The sequence below is a fragment of the Crocodylus siamensis genome, chromosome 5, assembly GCF_052110815.1.
Source record: "Crocodylus siamensis isolate JL-2025a chromosome 5, ASM5211081v1, whole genome shotgun sequence".
Classification (NCBI taxonomy): domain Eukaryota; kingdom Metazoa; phylum Chordata; order Crocodylia; family Crocodylidae; genus Crocodylus; species Crocodylus siamensis.
Window position 1 is genome coordinate 49,880,418 of NC_143399.1, and position 21,036 is coordinate 49,901,453.

At 41.1% G+C, this 21,036-nt stretch overlaps 1 protein-coding gene across 6 annotated transcripts in view; it reads left to right on the forward strand.

The window, feature by feature from the left end:
- Positions 1–21,036, forward strand: part of RALGPS2 (Ral GEF with PH domain and SH3 binding motif 2) — a 238,615-nt gene that overhangs the window by 206,610 nt on the left and 10,969 nt on the right. For all 6 annotated transcript variants that reach the window (XM_090047437.1, XM_090047440.1, XM_090047439.1 and 3 more), the window contains 3 exons: positions 2,276–2,368; positions 17,173–17,278; positions 20,023–20,114. In XM_090047437.1, the coding sequence (XP_089903563.1) occupies positions 2,276–2,368; positions 17,173–17,278; positions 20,023–20,114 (291 nt within the window). The remainder of the gene's footprint in view (positions 1–2,275; positions 2,369–17,172; positions 17,279–20,022; positions 20,115–21,036) is intronic.

Genomic DNA, 21,036 nt, shown 5'->3' on the forward strand with positions numbered 1-21,036 from the left:
GACAAATTTTTAGATATTTCAGTGATTCTTCATTATAGTCTATGGCTGAATCACCAAATCTCTACTGCCAAATCTTCCAAAGCAGATTTGGTCGAATAAATTTGGGACAGTGGGTTGAATTTCTGAATCGAATCACTGTCCTGAGTCAGCTGAATCCAAACTGAATACTTCCCTATTTGCACAAGCCTAATAATACTTGGCGAGAGTAAAACTAAACATATTAAAGACTAAATGGTATCCTCAACTAAATTCCTTTTTCTTCCCCTTTTTAAAGAATAGCATTAGCACTGTGCTAATGATGTTTTTATATGTAATTACTATTCTATAGATAACTGTTATGCTCCCTCAAGCCAAGGCAGTTATAAAAGGCTGCACAAAATAAATCACAGATTAAGACTCCAGTGATGGGCTCTTGTAGCTGTGCAAAACTGTCTTGATGTTAGTACTCACCTTCTCAATGTAATCGCAGGATCTGAGGTTTTAATTATTTTTTGTTTCAAAAAAGTATTTTATCTCAATAACGTTTAAATTGGTTTATTTATTCAGAATCTAGTAGACTTGTCCTACCAGACTCTGAATTTTATTCATATTTTTAGATCGAAATATTTTTCTTCTTAATCCCAGTGGATTTTTTTCAGATTTATTCCCCAAACTGGTATTGTGTGTTTGGAATATGACTTTGTTTATTGCTGGTGACCTAGACTGTTAGTAGTACTATTATTCATGGCCAACTGGAGTATAGAAGTTCTAAACATTTGTTTCCATACCCTTCCATGTTGGCCAAATAGCTCCAAGGAGTAAACAAACTAAGTTTCTTGGACAATGTCATTCTCCCCATTTATGGTTAGATCTGTAGTTGATATAAAATGGTACATGCCAGTTTACACCATCAAAAGTATGCGCCATGTAGATTTTTCTGTAATTTGACAGTTCTTATTTCTTGGGTAGCTCAAGCATAAATACTGTATCTACTCCTGTATCCCTCATTCTTATTAGGAAGCCAAGGCTAACATAATGATAAAAGTCCTTGTTCTAATAAGATATTTATTTATAAATAGTCTTCTCTTTAAGCAGTTGATAATTATATCTTAATGCAAATGGCTTCCTTTTTGTTCTGTGTATTCAGTTTAGATTTTGAAAATGCTTAAATATCTTGGCCTGCTAAATCCACAAGTGTTATCAGGACTGTACAGACCATAATAAAGACATTTAAAGCTACTAGAATTTCCCGTCAGCAAGTAGTGCTGTGAATATGCTTGGCTTACAGTTAGTCTCTTTTTGTTGCTGTTTTGTGGCAAACTTTGAGAAATAGGTTAAAATAGAATTAAGGTATCATGTAAATGTATACAAATAAAGTGGATACTTACAATACTACATTTTCTTTTATCAGCTTGATTTTTACTTCTACTACAAAGAAAGAAAAACACATTTGTCCTTTTTATACATTAGAGGTTTATATCTAGTATCAAGAAGTTTCAGTGCTGATGGCCCAACAGTGATGATATTCTCTTATCAGTATTTCTTCCAACAGCAGGAGACTTGGATTTTATTTAAACACTTTAATTTCAAGTGACAATTTGCTAACAATGAGCAGTTTATCAGAACTGTGTGTTTTAAGTCAAAGGAGCATAAGTTGCATTTATGACAATTAAAAAAACATCTTGCATTCACCTGACTTGTGAATTATGGCATGTGAGCAACATTAGAGCTCCAATTTCTTTCTTTGGAGAGGCACAGGTTAAGGTATTGTGCTCAGTTTTCCAGTTGACAGTCAAATAAGCACACTGCTATGTAAAGCATCACCTGATTAAGGTTAACTTTGGATTTTAATATTAACTAATGGGTTTTGGTATGTATCGTGCATATAGTGTGTTTATATAATAGTAATTTCTAAACAAAAACAAATGCTCTAACTCCTTGATGATAGACCCTTTATGGCAAAGGTATAATTATACCTTGTATGTAAACACAAGTGTTGAATTAGAAAAAACTTAATAAAGTCGAGGAAAAAAACATAGGTTGTTTAATGCCTCGATCAATGGTAAAGAGCTGTGTGAGGCTTTCCTTATTTGTATTATGTTCCGTAAGCATGTATTCTAATTAAACTAGAAATAGCATCAGTGAAAAAATAGCACTTTTTAGTTGAGGAAAAGTGCTGATATAGTAGTTGTTCTCACAAAGTTTGTTGCATGATGAAGTTAACATGAATGCATTTCTAACTGCTAGGCAGCATGAAATACTTTATTAATCTGTTGCTCTCTTTTTTTTATTCTAGGTAGCATCTTGGACAAAATACTGGGCAGCATTGTGTGGGACCCAGCTTTTTTACTATGCTGCAAAATCTCTGAAGGCTACAGAAAGAAAACATGTATGTAGAATTATGAATCCCCCAACACTGTTTCTCAAAATTCAAAGTAAATACATTTTCCTGATATAAATATCAAGAAAATAGTTCAGGACTGTGTCCTCCAGTCCGCCAATCATCTCATATGGGTACGACTCAATGGAAAAATCGTGTACTCTTGGGGTATGTCCAAAGAGCACAGTCATGCGGTATGTGGTGCTGCAAACGTGTTTATATCCAGGGGTAAAAAAAAAAAAAAAAAGCAACTATGCACACACTTTGGCAGTATGCGCTGCTAAAAAGCGAAGCCAGGCCACTCGGAACCACACTGTGGCTGCTGGCCTGGCTGCACCTAGCAGGATCACTGTGGCTTCAGTCCCAGGATGCCCCCAGGACCCCAGGTAAGGCCCCTACTGTCCCTGGGGCAACTTGCTGCACTCCAAGTGCACAGGGCAGGCCAGGCAAGCTGCGGGCTGGGCCCATGCTGCACTGGGCTTGGGGTGGGTGGTGCTGGGAGGGGGGCTATGGTGAAATTTTGAGGTGGGTGCAGCCTCCCTTCCTCCCAGCACCACCACCACCACTCACCCTGAGTGCAGCACTGCAGCCTGCCCAGCACAGATCTGGGGGCACATGCACCCTGCACCCTCCTGGATGAGCAGCAGGAGCCACTTCCTTCTCCCCGCACCCCCTGGATGAGCCATGCCTCCATCCTGCCCCACCCTGGCTGGGCAGCACCTACTCCAGCTCCACTCCCTCCCTCACTGTGGGGTCTGTTGATCTGTTCCCCATCCCCCTTCCATCCCCAGTCCCTTTTCACCACAGCAGACTTATCAGCTGCACACAGCTGTATTGGAAATCGGATCGGTATCAGCTGATATGCCTTCTTAAAAATCAGCTGCCAGTATCGGCCCCAAGATCTCTATCTGTGTACCCCTTATACAAATATTTAAAAACCTGAGCCTGAATTGATTGAATCTTTGCAGGTTAGTCTAACCTGGCTGGGCTGAACCAGTTTGCAAGTGCACAGGCATTTCCCTCTGGACTGAGAAAATGGAGGCACATGCCTGTGGTGGCTCAGGCTAGAATTCAGGGGGTACTAAAGCAGCCCTCCCTTCCCTTCGACAGTAATGAGCTGAGGAGGGCATGACCAGGCCCTGGCAGGACATTACCAGCTGACCTGTTGATTAGCCTCAAAAAGCCTTAAGTGGACGCTGTCCTGTCTGCCTTATACAGACACCTCACCATTAGCTAGCATACCACATGCTGGCTATGGGCTAGTTTATGTGCACTGAATGTCTCTTCTGTTACAGGTTTAAACCAGTTTCTAATAACTTAAACTGGTTTATGTGTAATGTCTGTCCCTAGCCTGTGTCTCTGCCTGCCTTTTCACCGCATTTTTCTAACAATATTTGACTGTTAGAATATATCCCTGCTATATGCCTGCTAATTAATTATAAACAAGCAAGCACTGGCATGAAAGGGCTGAGAAATGTGTATATATTTTAATTGGATAACAAACTAGGAAGTGTGTAAACTTCACCCTTTCAACTCTTTCTGCCTAATTCAGTGGATCTCAAACTATGGTCCATAGACTACCAATAGTTGCAGAATGCTTTTTGGTGGTACAGTAAAAGCTATGTTATCCAGCATCCCCTGGGAATGGAGGATGCCGGTTAATCAAATATTCCGGTTAATCAAATGTGCACTGTCTGGTTCGCTCCCCAGCGTCAGTGTGCTGAGGGGCAGGGGGGGCAGCCCTGCACAGGCAGCTTTGCCTGGGCTGTGGGCCAAAGAAGTGGCAAGAACTCTGTTCACTGCAGCGGCGAAACCCAGAAGTGGTACTTCTGTTTTCACTTTTGCCACATCCCTTGGATGCCGGTTAATAGAGTTTTCTGGCTAATAAAGTGCCAGTTTTTGCTGTACTTAGAGAGCTGGTTTGTAATGTGTTGCTGGCTTTCTTGTTTCCACATTAAAATCATATTGAAAGAAGCTAAAAAATACATTAAAAACTTTACTATTACTATATGCCCACAAAAGTAATTGCTGTAGATGCCCCATGGGTGTTATGTTATAAGCAGTGGAAAAGGGAGGTTATCTATGCAGTCATGAATGGGAAGTAGTTGTGTCCAAAATAATCTCTGCTAAGAAACTGAAAAGATCTGAGAACTGCTGACCTCTACTATGCATGGTCTTACTATAACCATTACTTCTTGGCAGTAATGCTATTCAGTATATCAAATATTTGCAAGGCCTGTGACTTTTTTGTCAAACCCCAAACTTTTGTTAGATTATTTGCTTTGGATAAAATTGTGTAGGCTTTACAGTGATAGTTGTGTGCTAAAATCCAATACAGGAAACGGTCTTGTTTTTTTGTCGTACAAAATCTTCTTTTCCTGTTTTAGCATTTTTTGTATATTAAGGACAAAGGCTTGGATCTTATGGCTTTTATTAATAATATTCTGGATCTCTGAATGTTTTGCTTTACTTCCTGAATAAAGATTCTGCTAAATATTGTCTTAGTTTATATAGCAAATTGGGTATTTTCCAACCTCATTTAGAAGAGTTCATTGGGAAACAAAACAATCTAGTATTGAAGTAGCTTAATGACTAGTATTTTGCTAAAAAGTTCTGTGTGACTTCATTATGTTTCCTCCTTGTTTAAGATGACTTTCTATTTACTTAGCTAAGTAAAGTGGTCCTTTTTGATCTGCCCATTGTTACTGCTTCATCTGAAAGTTGGACAGAATTACCTCTAATATTAATGGAAAAATACTGATAGAATCAGTTTTGTCAAGAATAGAAGCAATAGAAAAGAACAGATGCACATGATAGAAATATAAATGATTAAAGTAAGTTAAAAGAGAAAATCCTGAAAGAATTTGTGCTGGCATTCTATCATCAAGAGTTGATTGTGCATCTTTCTGAAAGTATTGAAAAATAGAAAAACATCCTTTCTCCTAATGTTGTTCTTTGGGCTCCTGTTGTTGACTTGATTCCTGTTTGGTTTTATTCCAAAAAATGTATTTTTCCAGGAAGAGAATAATTGTACTATAAATCTTGCCTGCTGTTCTCTCCTTTCAGAGCATCAAATAATAACTCAGCAAAGGGACATAATACTCTACTAACATGGATGAAAGGAGATTTTACTATACATATGACTATTACCCAGCAGGTATTTTTAAAACCAAGCAAAAGTGTTAAAATCTTAATACGTGAAAGAAGAGAACTTGAGGGAGTTCCACAGGTAGTGATTATGTTCTGCTTGTAAATTAAAGATTTAACTTCTGTTTTAGGTGGCTCATTTATTAGCACAGTTACTTCAGTTTAGTGTTTTTTAATCCAACATGCCTCATTGGTCTGCATGTTTTTTAAAAAACAACAACAACAAACCAAAAAAACAAAGTTACTTAAAAACAAAATTATCATGGTAAACACGGGTAACAAATACAAGAAGATTCATGAATATCACACCAAATGGGAGCAATTTTTATCTCTAGCACTAAGAAATTCTTTTCTGTAGTCTTGAAAAATGCATCTTCTGCAGGCTTCTGTTCAGAGTATTATCTGAAAATCACTTTCCTAGTCAGCAGCCTTAGTCATGCCCCCCTTGTCTTCACATCCCTTCACCCCTCATCTCTAACAATAAATTACAGATAAATTCTTCCTGGCATCAGATGTAGCAATTAGTCTGATCCTGAGCAGAGTTGCCAAGACTTGCTAACCAGGAATTTCCAGGTATTAGTACCAGCAGAAGCATTGGTACACTTCAGTCAACTCTCAGCCTGGCTTTCTGGCCCCATGCAGTAATCAGCAAAGCCCAGAAGCATGGGGAATACCCATAGTATAGCACAGGGATAACTACTCCTATTTCATCACTGAGCCATGCTTAGCAGCCTCTTCTTGAAAAACTCCAATGATGGAAATACCACAACTTCCCTAGTCAGCTATTCCATTGCCTTACTGTTAAACAGTGAAAGTTTTTCCTGGTATCCAGTCTAAACCTATTTTGATGCGACTTCAAGTTGTTGGTCTGCATTCTCATTTTTGCAGCAACAGAGGAAAAGTGTCATCTTTGTGGCAGTCCTTCAGATACTTGAAGACTTTTGACATGTCTCTGCCTGTTAATTACTTTTTCTACAAGATGAACATGCCTATTTCCTTCAGTCTCTCCTCACATGGCTTGCTTACCATGCCCTTTATCATCCTATCACCTGCCTCTAGACCCTCTGTAGCTTCTCCATTTACTTTTTAAAATGTTGTACAGACACAATACTTCAGATTAGGCCTAACCAGTGCCAAATAGAAGCGCTGTCACCTCTCAGGCTTTACGCCTAATGCATCTCTTGATGCAGACCAAAATAACATTTGCCTGTTGTGTGGCTGCATGACACAACGAGTCTGCTGTCTAGACTCGTATTGAGTATAAATATAAGCTGCTTGCCTCTGTTTCAAGGCCTTTCACAACCTGTCCCTTCCATCTGTCATTCATTGTCAGGAGGTCAGTTCCATGTTGTATCACCCACTGGTTAAGACTTCAAACAAGCACTTTTGTGTTTTCTTTCAAGATGCCCCTTCAGCTAGGGACAAACATTCAAAAAACCTGCACCTGAATTGATTAAATCTTTGCAGGTTAGTCTAACCTGGCTAAGCTAAACCAGTTTGTAACCATACAGACATCCCCCTCAGCCATTTTCAAACTGGTTTATGTGCAGTGAACATCTGTTCTGTTACAGGTTTAAGCCAGTTTCTGATCACTTAAACCAGTTTGTGTGTAATGTCTGTCCTTCAAGGAATTGCCGATAACCATTTACACAGGTATCTCAACTTTCTCCTTCAGATCCCCCCCCTAAATTTCTCCTTTGCCATGATGTCTAGAAAAAATTAAAAGCTAAGTTCAAGTTGGAATGAAACCACAATCTAGCAAGAAGACAGTTTATTTTCTCATTGTTTCTATGCACCACTTTGAGCTGTCTGTATCCATCTTGTTGTTCAGTTTCTGCAGGCCTGGTCTATGATTTCAGTTCTTAGATATTTTGGTAATATAAATAGTATACCCTTATTAGTTGCTTTTATTAAGGATATATAACTGGATTTTGGCTTTTAATAAGATAAATAGTACATTTTAAATACTCATAATAATACTTCTCCAGAGCTAGGTAAATAATTCCCAGACCACAATCTTTAAGCTGGAGTTAAGCCTGTGTGATAGAATGTACACTGATTTGGGACAGTCATTTTGAACTGTTGAGCTTTATTATTGCAATGCTTTCTTGATGGTACAGCTTTGCCTTACCCACACTGCTTGGTCAGTGTGAAATGGCATGAACTAGCCCTTAGCATGCACCTTGGATTCTGTGACAGTGCACTGTGACAGAGCTGGTCTCAGCTCATACTTTCCTGAGTTACAATACAGGAAAAAAGTTTAAATAATTGAAGCTGAACTGGCAATGGTATTACAGTGGTGTGGTTTCAGCTGTGTCTAGAAAATAGCTGGTGAATGAATAAATAGAGTCTCTATGGCACAGTGTAGCTGGTATATGTGATAACATTTACGTAATTTCTCATCCAGTCAGTGAGTTCATAAGAAATTTATCTTGCAAAAGACTAACAGTTCAAATGCCTTGTAGAGCTCTTATAGCATATGAATAATTTGTTTATATTTTAAGTTTAATCATCATTATCAAATAATGAATCCTAGTATTTGCCAGGAAGATAAAACCCACTGGCAGGGGGAGAACCATGACACACATTAGGAGAGCTAAGGAAGGGCAGAAGATAACACGGCTACAAGAACCAAAAGGGAGCCCTTTCTAATAATATGAAGAGAGCACTAGAATTGAGATGGTAATTTAGTTTTTGACTAAGGGGGGGAACATGTACTTTTTTACTAGAGAAGGTTTTTTTAACCATGCATAAGTAAATGATGTGAACAGTTTTAATACTTAAGCACTTTCCATATTCAAAAATACTCAACAGTACTGTACGGAATAGCAAAGGTTGGAAGTCTAACCCTCCAGGAAACTTCAAGGCAGTTCCATTTCTTGTAGGAAGACCAGCAGTAACTATACTAAACTTTGGTTGAAGTGTTGTTGCAGGTTTGTTTGGGTGGTGGTGGTGTTTTGGATTCGGGGCGGGGGGAAGGGTTGTTTGTTCTTGATTTGGGGTTGTTGTGGGGGGTTTTTTTGTTTTTTGGATGGTTATAGTTATCAGTTACATCCCAGTAGCTTCCTCTCTTTTTTTACTTTCTAGTCATTTGTTTGCCATTCCAGGTCCTACCTTACAAGCTATTTAGCAGCACTAAGCCCACTTACCGGTGTTAGAGCAGGGGCTGCTAACCTTTTCAGGAGCAGCAGAGCTAGGTCCAAAGGCAAGCTGCTGATTTTGACCTGACTGCTACCTCCCTTTCCCCCCTCCCCAGGCCCAAATGCCACTGGCGTTCCATGCCCCTCTCCCTCTTCCCCCTGCATCTTCAGGTAGTGCCAAATCGCTGCTGACAACCTAGCTTTGTTGGTCATATCTAGGCTAGATTGGCCATAGGTTGCCAACCTCTATATTAGTGTTAGGTGGTCATTGCTTCCAGGCTGGGAGAGCTCTTTAAATGAGATGATACTTTATTTAATGTTCCATCATGCTAGGTAGCACATTGGGACTTATAGAGCACTACTCTGCTGTCCAAATAAGCTTCTTAATCAGAACACAATTGATGAGGCAGGCTCCTGATAGGACATATGGTCTGTATTCCATATCATTGATTGTATTCCTCTTCGAAGAGAAACTTGACAGATAAGATGTATCTCATCAGTTTATTCATGTGAATTCTATTCTCTGTTGTCTCAGCCCCTGAAATGATCTCATCAGCCAGACTATACCAGAGGAATTGTATAGATTAATCTGAAAAGTTGTCAAAAGAGGCATCAAAAGGCTAATGCAGGGTCCAACATAACGTATCTTTCATGCTGTAGTGATATAGAAGGAACAGTGTTAAGAGAGAGAACACTGCAAATACCAGATAAAGTGGTGAAGACGAGTCTCAAGCTTTTAAAATGGAAGTTCTTTTTGGTTCAAAACTCCATTCAAGATTCTTAATCCCCAGGGGCCAAGTACATGCAGTCAAAAAGTCTGAGGCTGAATAGATTCAATCTTCACAAGTTAGTCTAAGTTGTAGATTGAACCAATAAGCAAGTGAACAGACATTCACTTTTGATTCTGGAAATTCAGCCACATGCCCTCAGTGACCCAGTTCAGAAGCTGGGGGGCTCTGGAGCACTCTTCCCTGCTCATCTGGACCGGACAGCTTGAGCCAGGGCTAGCCTGCCCACCCGCAAGGGTGTCGCAGGGGAGATGCTTGGGGACTCCAAGCATCCAAGCTTGGGGACTTGAATCTGGAGAAGTTTCAGTAAACTAATTTTTTACCTAAATCAGTCAAGTCTGATGCTATACCCATCCAGGTTTATCTTTAACCAGCTTTGGCTATTTTGAAAGCAGTTTATGTGCATTGAACTGTTATGTTACAGATTTGAACTGGCTTCTGAACACTTATACCAGTTTGTGTAATTTCTGTCCCTAGCCCAAGATAAACATCTGTAGATAACTGTTGTTGAGCTTAGGTTAGTGGAGCAGCCCAGAGATGGGCAGGGAGAGGTTGTCACAGGATGCACAAGGAATATTAAAATCAGTGAAGCACTTTCTCCTTTGAGGCTGGCAAACCAGACTTCATTTGCAAATGCTCCATACATCAATGGTGAGCAAACTAGCATAGTGGACTATGTAAACAGAGAAAACAAAGCCACAGGGCAAACAAGTTGTTACAAAAGAATACAATTGCTATGTGTTTCTGTACTTCTGTATAGCATTGCTTTTACATTGCTATAGTTACATTTATAGGAAATACTGCATTTTCAGTTCTTAAACTTACTTCACTGTAACTTTTTTAGGACATTTTTCAGATGAGTATTTTCATGGTGCCAGTGAAGTGTAAATCTTAAAAAGTTTGGAAGGAAGCAGGAACAGATATTTTGTTACAAATAATATATAAGAAATAAAAAAAATTCTCTCTGAAAATTTCTGTTCTTGGAAAAGAACTGCCTGCGATTCTTCCTGAAGTATTGTGTGCCCTTTTCTGTGGCAGTATGAAGGCATTTTTATAGGGAAGGGTAACTTGAAAGAAATCTGCATAACCATGTATTCCAAAACTGGATGCTAGTACAATGCTTTTTCAGAAGAGAACAGTAAATGTATTAATCCCTAAAGGGGAAAAAACTTAAGCATTGGCAAGGAATAATTTAAAAGATGTATTTGATAAGTTTCACCCACTTTCAGGAAAGTGAGGCTGGTTTGTTTAATGAATCCTTTCTAGGAACAAAAATTAATACGACAGACATTTTACTTTATATTGCACATCCATTGGTAGGTTATATCTAGAAATGAAAACAGCAAAAGTAAATCTCGTGTGAGGGAAATAATACACAGTGAGTTTACAAAAGATAACTCCTGGGTTAAAAAGGGAAGGATATACGTTTTTTCACATACAGCACGTCCCTCCCAAACCAGCCCCCACAAAATTGGGGTGCGTCTTAAGGATTTTATCCCAATCTACTAATCAGGCTCTCTGCCGCACTACAGTCTATCTGGTTCCTGTTTCTCTGCATTTGATCTGGACATCTTCCTTCTACCCTTTTAGGCAGAGAAACTTTTCTTCACTAGGCAATCAGTACACCTGGAGAAGTGGCATGCCAGTGCAGCTGCCAAGATGGCTCAGGAAATTGGAAGGGTGGAGTCCTGGAATAACCCTCACAGCCATAGCTATGAGCTGAGGACTGTAGCTTGTGCCTGAAGCAGTAAGTGGGCTGCTGGTAGTATCTTGAGGAGGCTAATGATGTGGAAACAGTGCTTAATGTGGAAAAACTTGTATGAAGAAGCACTTAAATGATCTAGCAGTCTTGATACTCTTTTTCACAAGGATCTATGTTAGAGGTGGACAAAATGGCGGATCTGCCTGGCAGCCAGACTCCATTTCCCAGTAACCCCTGCCCATGTGGTTGGGACCAGTTTCCATGGAGACCCCAGCAGCAGCCATACTGTGATGGCTTGAGGCCAGGGTTTCTGTGGAGACCGACCCCAGCAACACTGGCAGGGTGTGGAGCAGCTCTGGGGCTGGGATCTTGCAGTGGTGACAGCGTGGTCCAGAGCCAGCACAAGGGCGTGCAGGCAGTGGATCACAGCTCTGCCCTGACTCCTTGCAGCAGTGACTGTGGTTTGGAGCTGGGACAAGTGACAGCTTGGTCCCTTTTCTGTTTTTTTTTGTTTTCCCCATTTCCACCTATCTACTTCTCACTGGCATCCTGTCACATTTTACCTTCTTTAATTCTTTGGAGTCTCAGAACAGCAGAGACTCCCTATGCCTGACAAAGGGTGATTGCGCCCAAAAGCTTACAAAGAACTTTTTTCTAACTGCTCAGTTGGTCTAATAAAAGATATCACATCTACCCAAAGAATTTTGCCTGCCTTTAAAAAGGTTAGGGTTTTTTTTCTACATATAATAGTGGTCAGAATCAACTTGTTAACAAAGAGAAGTTTATAGTTTGGGGTGATTTGTTTGTTTTTTAAAACGACTGTTCCTATTTAGGAGTAGGAAAGTAAATTCTGGACACTAAGTATAACTAGTGTGGCTTTCCAAGAATTGCCTTTACTCATTCTAAATCGATGACATTTCATTTTTGCCTTGTATAACTTAAAACTCAGATTTCCAGTCCAATTTTCATACATAGGAGACAGATTGCAATTGTGATGCTGTCAGAAATGTATGTCCAACACCTTGTGATTCTTTAATGAGATGTAGCAACTTTAAAAATTACTTGCTTCTTTCCCTGCTTATTTTATGATTGTGTGTACATACGTTTAAAAACAAAACCGCAATAATGTTATGGAGCTGGAGTTTGTCTTTGTGTGGTTTTGGGTTTTTTTGGACTGATAACTAATTATCTATACACAGGGGAACAGCTCCTGCAGGAGAGAATGAGATAAAGAAACACACATGCACATTCAAATTTCTCTAAAAGTATCCCCAAAACCAAAAAAAATACACTACTAAACAAGCAACACTCCCCCCCCCGCCCAGTGTTCTGGACAAAGAGGCAAGAATTGGTGTTGAATCGGTAGCACCTGTCCTGAAATCTCACAGACTTTAGCTAATTATCTCATGGTTATTTAGGAATATAAAAACAGGAGTTTCAGCTTTTTCAAGCTTTTAGTGCTAACTCCAAAAATGTGATTTCAGTCATGGTTTGTAGCTATTATGGTTCCCTCAGACACCTGTGCATCTAGGCCAGTGGTGCTCAAACTTTTGGCCCCATGGGCCAGATGAATGGCACAAAGCAGACTGTGCCTCCCAATCAGGCAATGCCATACTCTCCATCCTATGAGGCTTCCTACAGGTCTGGAAACTTGGCAGTAGGGGAGCAGCAGTTGGTTGCCACTGCTTCACTGCCAGATTTTTGGACTGTAGGGAGCCCCACAGGCCAGATGACTTGGCTTCGCAGGCCAAAGATTGAGCACCCCTGATCTACACTAATAATAGCTAGCTTTGGCCGCAGAGGATATATATAATTAAATAAATAAATAAATAAAAGTCTGAGAATGTTTAAAACTCTCAAAGATTTGTAACTTAATTATTTATTCTAGATGTGGCAGAAACAAAATATATAATATGTTGTGTAGCATAAAAGGTGTATTTTGGAATGTTAAATACTTATTCCAATCAATTCATTAATACTTGTTTTTTAAAAAGTATAATGGAGCAAGTCACTATCTTTGCAGCAGATTTTGAATAGTTGGTATAAAGAAGGAATTAGACAACAAAGAGAAAACAAATATTTAATTGTTGGTCATTAAAGAAGTACCGCTCATTCTGTGTACTACATGAGGGCAAAGGTCTGTGGAAGAAGTAATACATGATCGTACACCTAAGGACTATCCTACACATTCACACAGTGAGACTATTAAATTGCACATATTTTGGCATTTGTTAACATGTAAATGATTGCTGCTTTTTGAAAAATGATCTATTGAAAGGTCAATGCCAATGAATGTTCTGTTTGTGTGATGTGTAATATACAGATGTATGTACATATGCCCATTTGTATGTGTACTGAATATACAAGTGGGCCTGGTAGTACTACCTAATAATTGAAAGCTTCAAGCACCCGTAAAAGATCCTATTTGAAGTTGCATGTAGCTTAGTCAGACTTTAATTGTTCCAGCTGAAATGTTTAATGCAAACTATTTAACTTGAGCTGTGTTTTTTGGAAAATGCAAGCTAGAACAGGTCAGTCATTTATGAATGTGACTAGAGAAAATGTCTTACAGCATTATAAAAAGATAGTGACTCTCCCTTTGAGAAAGCAGAACCACCCTGACAGCTCATGCCTTGGAACAGGCTTTGTGTCAGGAGTGTGTGTGTGTTGCTTTCCCTGTAAAAATATGCTAATTCTTTGCCAAGTTAGAAACCTGTGAAAAATCACAGTTCACACATGCTTAATAGTGCTTTGCTAAAGCTTAACACCTAGAACGAAGATGACATCCTTATTGAGCATGCTCAGGCTTTTCACAGCTCCTAGTGTGGACCAGATTCTGCCAGCCTAGTCCTACAGGGACAAAGTTGGACATTTACCTATAATCATTGTGCACAGTTGCTTTCAGCAAGTGGGGAGTTGGGAAATTTCAACAAGGAGGCTACCTCTCCTTTACTGTCTTTCTGCTAGTAGCCTGGTGAAATGGTAGAGCGATGTCTAATTCAAATGCAGAGGAACAGGAACCAGAGAGACTGTAGTGTGGCAGAGAGCTTGACAAGTAGATTGGGATAAAATGCCTGGAATTTGAGACTGGTTTTAGAGGTTAGCAGATGCGGAGACTGGCAAGGCAGTAACGCTGTCTGAGAGAAGGAAGGGTAGTGGAGGAGAAGCAGCCAGTGCAGCAATGGAAAACTAAGTTTGGATGAGGAGCAAATGGGTGAGGGATTGGGAAAGAAGAGGTGAGAGGAAAGCAAGCATGAGTATAAGGAACTGGGAGGTGTGGGGGAAACTGGGATTCGCTGGTTAAAAAGATTGGGACCAAGTGCTATGGCAGGCAAAATCACTTGGATCAGAGGAGAAGCCTTGAAGAGAGACGGATGTGTAGACTTGCAGGGATGGAATGCAAGAGGGAGAGAGCAGGAAGTGGGCATCTTGGAGAAAAGAGTGGACAAGATATTGGACATACATTTCTGACTGATTCACAATTGCACTCTGTCCCCTATATAGGCATGTAGGGCTGATGGATGGGCAAAAAGACTGGGAGTAGCAGGGGAGTTTGGGAATGGAAGCAGGGAGACTGGAGAGGTGACCCAAAGAAGAATGTATTACGTATTAAAGTTTGTTTACGTTCATCTCAACAACACAGTTGGTTCCATAAAAGATGTCACCCACAAAAATCCTTGCTTCACATGCTTTGTGGCCCATCACAGCTATACCAACACTTTTTGCTCTAATGTGGTCCACAAGTGGTAATACCTGCGTCTGCTATTTGTTGTTCTTTAAGTCAAATGACTGAACCTAAAGATTCCAACCCTATCAATGAACCAATTGGGTATCAGTATGATACCACCTGATATACTTTTTCAGTTTGCTTTGAAAAAATCCTGAGAAATTACACGTGTACATTATGTAAAATAAACATTATTACAGTTACCAAGGTACCTTAATGATAAAAAGCCAGAATTCAAGTTGCTTGTGCAACCTTAATTTGGCTTCCTTTTGCATATGCTTTATTATTAACTTTATACAATGATGTATTTTTTTTCTGCATGATTTCTGACTCATTTCAGGATACAGGTTGGACCGTGCTTTGAGGATGAATCAGGGTTGTATAGTGAAAGTATCTGTTGTTTGGAACCCTGATTAATCTATTGGAGAAACTGGAAAATGTGTAGTGAATGAGGCAAGAGACTACAGAAAGGGAAAAGCAGATATATGATGCACTGGAAAATTGAATTATTCCCTTGCCTTTGTCATAGAGTTTCTATTTGAACCTGGATAAGTTATTTAAGCATAGATTTTGCAGGTCATTGCTAATTATCTATTTCTCATTTTTTTTCATGTCCTACTCAAGACCGTGAGTCAGTGGGAACTATGATTTGTATATAGTAAGAGCCTTATCAAGTACTATATATTCTAGAAAAGCAGGTCATAATTGTTTCAAACTGAAGACCCAAAATTAGTGCATACTTTTGCTCTTATTCTTGTCTTACTACAGTTTCTCATCTGTAAAATAATAATACCTTGTTAAACAATGCCTACTTACCTCATGTGGGTAGTATGAAATTAATGTATTGCTGTATTTAACTCAAATCTAAGATGACCCTGAAATAATTGGATTCTATTTATGTAAAATTTTATAAATTGTTATAATTTTCCAGGTATGGAATCTAATTTATTGGAGGTTTGTCTTGTATTTGCCCCCACAGGGAAGTAGTGACTGGGGGGAGGGAGGGGTCAGTGGCCCCAGCCAGAAGCCTGGGGGTTGCTAGAACATGCCTTCCTACTCAGCTGGAGCAGACACCCTCCAGAATCAAGCCATCTGGGACAGAAGTTGAATACACTGATTTAACCTAAATCAGTTAAGTCTGATACTGCATACATCCAGTTTCATCTTAAACCAAATTTGGCCATTTTGAAAGTGGTTTATGCTCACTGAACTTCTGTTGTGTTACAGATTTGAACTGGCTTCTGATCATTTGTACTGGTTTATGTGTAATTTCAGCCCAAGTGTGTCTACTCCAGATACCAGCCTCCCCACCATGTCCCCCTACACACACACACATACAAAAACACAAAGGATCCATGTGCTGAATAGCCCCCCTCTCATGACTGGAATCGGGTGTTCTTGTCACAAGTGCAAGTGAGGCACAGGTCTACCTGATCTGGCTCCACCCCATCGACGGCAGAGCCAAACCAGTCACCAGTCACATGGGACAAGCCAAGGCAAGGTGACAGAGCCTGTCATCTACCTACACATTTGGTGACGTTTGCCAGACATTTAAGGCTGGTGAGGACACAAATCATTGGAAAAAGAGGAAGAAAGTTGCTGCTCAGTTGTGGGAGTGAAGAGGTTGAAATGTATTTGAAGCAGTGGTTCACCATGAGTTGAAAGAGTTGCTGCTGGGGCAGACTGAGCACAATGGGCAGTATGTCTTATTCAGATTGGCTGAATAAGATAAAGACTATTCTACAAATATATACAATGGGACTGAATTAAATTACGCATTTTGGCATTTCTTAACGTCTAAGTGAATGACACATCTTTTCTAACAGATTTTGTTTTTGTGGTTTTTTGGTGTATCTTTTTAGTGTAATACACTCAAGTACACAGTGCTGAAAATACCATTGTGCAGAATGTATGCTGATGACGCTACATCCTAGTGCAGATTGCATTGGCTGCCACCCACAGATATGGGGCTTTGGCAGTGGACACTATATCCTTAAGTTGCTCCCCTCACTGAGCTGGGGTGGGTCATTCTGGCCTGCATCCAGAAAAGGTTGCCAGCCCCTGTCCTAGTGGATTGTGGTGTCCTATTAATTTCCCCTGAAATACACGCTGGCATCAAATTCTGCTAAAATAAATCCCAAGTCTATCTAGAGTAATTCTTAACTTTTATGGAAAGCCATAACACCAGTGAAATTCAATAGAATTTTTATACACTTACAGTGGTATAGCTGAAAGAAGTGGCACATTATTTATGTAACAATGTACTATGTAATGCTGTGAATCTAACTAAATTTTATCTTTTTTTCCAGTTCAAATCTACCCCGAGTAAGAATGTGTCAGTTGTGGGATGGATGGTAATGATGGCTGATGATCCAGAACATCCTGATCTCTTCTTGCTGACTGATTCTGAAAAGGGTGGGTAACATCAGGACTACAGTGATCTGTATAAAATGGTTTCGAGATGTACATGATTTGTTGTAAATATTTAAGAATTTCTCAGATACTCTTATAATTATAACAGAAAACATGGAAGGAATATTACAGTGGTTCCCAACCTTAGGGTGTGACTCAAATCGGGGAGGGGGGGGTGTCTGCTCCTCACTCTGCCCCTCCTGCCTGCAGGGCTCTCCCAGCACATGGTCTGTGTGGCTCTTGTCACCACTGCCCCCCCCCCCCCCCCCCCCCCCCCCCCGTCCTGGCCCAGCCCAGGCTTTGCTGGTGCCATCGGGCATTAGTGAAGTGGAGGTAGAGGTGGGGGTCACCACCTGAATTTAGGATCTCAGCTAAAAAAGGTTGGGAGCCACTGCAGTATTGAAATTTTAAGCCATTCTTTAATTTGTAAATTCTCATCTCCTTTTTTCTGTCTTAAATTCTTTGACAAGTGATCCTTTTTACCACCTCCTCTCAAATTTTTAAATATATTTACAAAACTGTAGCTCCAAACTCTTACCTTTCTAAATTAGATGTTTTTCAGGAATAATATAGAAAATTCATTGGCTTGATGCAAGCTTTTAATCATTCTTAAGCCATTAGGAGTCATTTTGCATGTATATGAAAAAATAAATATTGAACTACACAGATGTTCCCCACTTTGTCCTGTGCACATATCCAGGGGCACCCCCTCCCCCAAATGCCCTCCTGAAGTGCATGCGGTGGCGGGAGTCGTGATGGAGCATGGGATGGAGCCACAGCTCATCCAGGGGAGGAGGAGGGTTGCAGCTCCCACTGCTGAGCGCATGCTGGGAGGGCACGGGAGCGTACGTCCCTGGATTTGGGTGGGGCAGGGCAGGATGCGGCTGGGGCTGTGCCAGGCTCTTCCTAGCTCAGGGCAGGTGGCAGTGGCACTGGGAGGGGCTGCGGGGAGTTGAAGCCACTCCAGAATTTGCTGTAGCCTCCCCCACTTAAGCCCCTTCCCAGCACTACTGCCACTTCCCCTGAGCACAGGACAGCCCTGCCCCTGCTGGGAACAGCCTGGTGCTGGCCCCAGCCTGCGGCGGCAGTCCACCCTCCTCCATGCAGATCCAAGGGCACATGCCCCCATACCCTCCCAGGGGTGAGCATAGCTGTGGGGCCTGCCTCATGCGGCTCAGTCCTGCACCCCGCCCTGACTGAGCATCCCCTGCCCTGGCCCCATTTCCTCCCCCACCGCTGGGCCAGCCCGCTGTCACCCAGTGGGCAGATCTGGGGACACACACCCCCATGTCCTCCCAGGGTGCAGGCACCGGCGGGAGCCACCACCCCCTCCCCATGCCCCCCAGACGAGCTGCTTACGGCTCCGTCCCATGATCTGCCCCAGCCCCACTCTCTCTATCACTGTGGGGACCTTGATTTGCCCCCCCCACCCAACAAGAAAAAAATATAAAGGGGTGCGTGAGCTAGAATTTTGAGAGAAGGGGGGACACTTGTTTAAAAAGTTTGAAAACCCTTGATCTAATAAAAGAAGCTTCAGAAATACAAAAAACAATACAATTTCCTAAGTTGTTTTGGGAAGAGGAGAAAATTAAAAGTGAAACCCAGTTCAGTATGAACTATGGAGAAATTTTTACTTTGCTAGGAAAGTTCAAAATATGCAGAAAGAGCATCAAAAGCAGTTCTGCCAACACATTTTAACATGCATTTTCCTCTGTGACTTGTTGGGATTTCTTAATTATTTCTATACTTAGTACTAAAGGATAATGTCTTAGTAGTTTTACCAGTACCTTTGCAACTGCAGTTAGTTTTCAGTGAATATTTTGAATGCAGTTATTTAAAAAGATATTTTAATAGATCAATTTACATAATTAAAAATTAATATTTCTCCAACGTACATAATATGATGTAAGCACGAAATGTACATATTAGTTCATATATGATGGGTATCATAAATCGTGTCCCTGTCATAGGTGAACCCAAGGATAGCACCAAAGCATATAAATTGTATGTGCTTGTCAACTGGATATCAGCAGCAGCAATCTGAAACACTTCTGTAATATTTTTCCTCAACCCATCTAGAATCAGGCAACAACTATATATTAAAAATTCGTCTAAAGTACATCAACACTTTTTTTCAAAGACGTGCACATATTCTTAGTATAAACTCCAGTTCTGTCTACTAGGCCTGTGTAAAGCGGAAAGTATTTGCTTCAGATTTGGAGGGACAGTGGTTCAAGTCGGTGATTTGAATCACTATCCCGATTCTATTTGGCCAAATCCAAAAATATTTGGGGCCGAATCTTATTTGGCCATAGCCTATGCAGGCAGGTAGTGCTGACAGGAGCAGTTGGGGGAGCAGCCAGATGAGCCCCAGCTTGAGCCAGCAGCCTCGGGACAAGCCTCAGTTCACCCAGCTGCACCCCCACCGGGGCAAGGCAGGCAGTACTGGCAGCTGCGGGGGCTGAAGGAAGATAATTGGGGAGCTGGGGAGAGGGATCAAACCAGGAACTGGGGGGAATGATTGGGGACTGGGGGAACAAACGGGCAATTAAGGTAAATTATTCTATTTGATTTGGATCTGTGCTGCAGAGATGTAAATTTACATGAATAAAGGAGTTCTGTTGCATGCTTTGATAATGTCTCCGTTTTGGCTTTGTTTGAATTTAGATAAAGTTGAAGATACTATATTGTATGTTCTCTGCTTTGGTTCAGTCTGGTTTTTTTTCACCCTACCTTTTTCATTTTAGGAAATTCATACAAGTTTCAAGCTGGGAATAGAATGAATGCAATGCTCTGGTTCAAACACCTGAGTGCTGCCTGCCAAAGCAACAGACAACAGGTGAGAGCAGTACAGGGAAAAGGACATGTGAGCTGCTGAAGGAAGATCAGCAGTGGCAAATAGTTTGCTCTACATACCTTAAAGTTTGTAAAGAAGACTGAGTAGTAATTGAGCATTTTCTTATGAAAAGCACAACATTCCTGACAGTTAATCTTACATTTGCGTTGATTCTCCTGAATGTTCCCTTTTCTACCTAGGCAAGCCCTTGGTGATTTTAAAAATTTGACATGAAGCCAGAGGTGAAAGACTCACCTCAGGCTGGATCCAAACCACAGGGTTCCCCTCTGGCCAGATTCACAGGGCAGGTAGCACCTGGAGTGGGGATTTGGAGCCAGCAGTACAGGTCCAGCCGGTGCTGGGCAAGTGACAGCTCTATCTGTTTAGCCCTTGTGCGCTCCTTAGCTGCCAATGTCCATGTCCAGGAGGGCCCAAAACCCCGAATTCTATGGCTGGCCCTGGCCTCCAACTTCCAGTGGTGGACCTGTTGTAGACTGTAGCATTCAGTATGACTACTGTAGATCTCTGTAGTGCTTTGTCAGGTATTGGACATACAGTTTACTTTTTTCAAGTTTTATGTTAATATGTATGTATGTTAATTTAATTACTAAAAAGCACAACAGGCAGAGGTGACCCGAGTATGATGTGGGGCCTGGGGCAAATTAGCTTGTGTGGGACCCCAATCCTGAGCATGAGGAAGCCAGTAGCGCAGGTTGCCAAGTGGCCAGAAGCGGCAGATTTAGGGGGCAGGCGGTACATGAAGCTGGTGGTAATGCAGAGTCACTGCGGCTGCTCTGCCTAGCTCTGTGGGGCCGTCCCACAGCACGGGGCCCGGGGTGCTCACCCTGATTCTCCCCCCCCACCCTGGGATGGCCCTGACAACAGGTATCTATATTAAAGCTCCACATACCTTTAAGTTGCAACA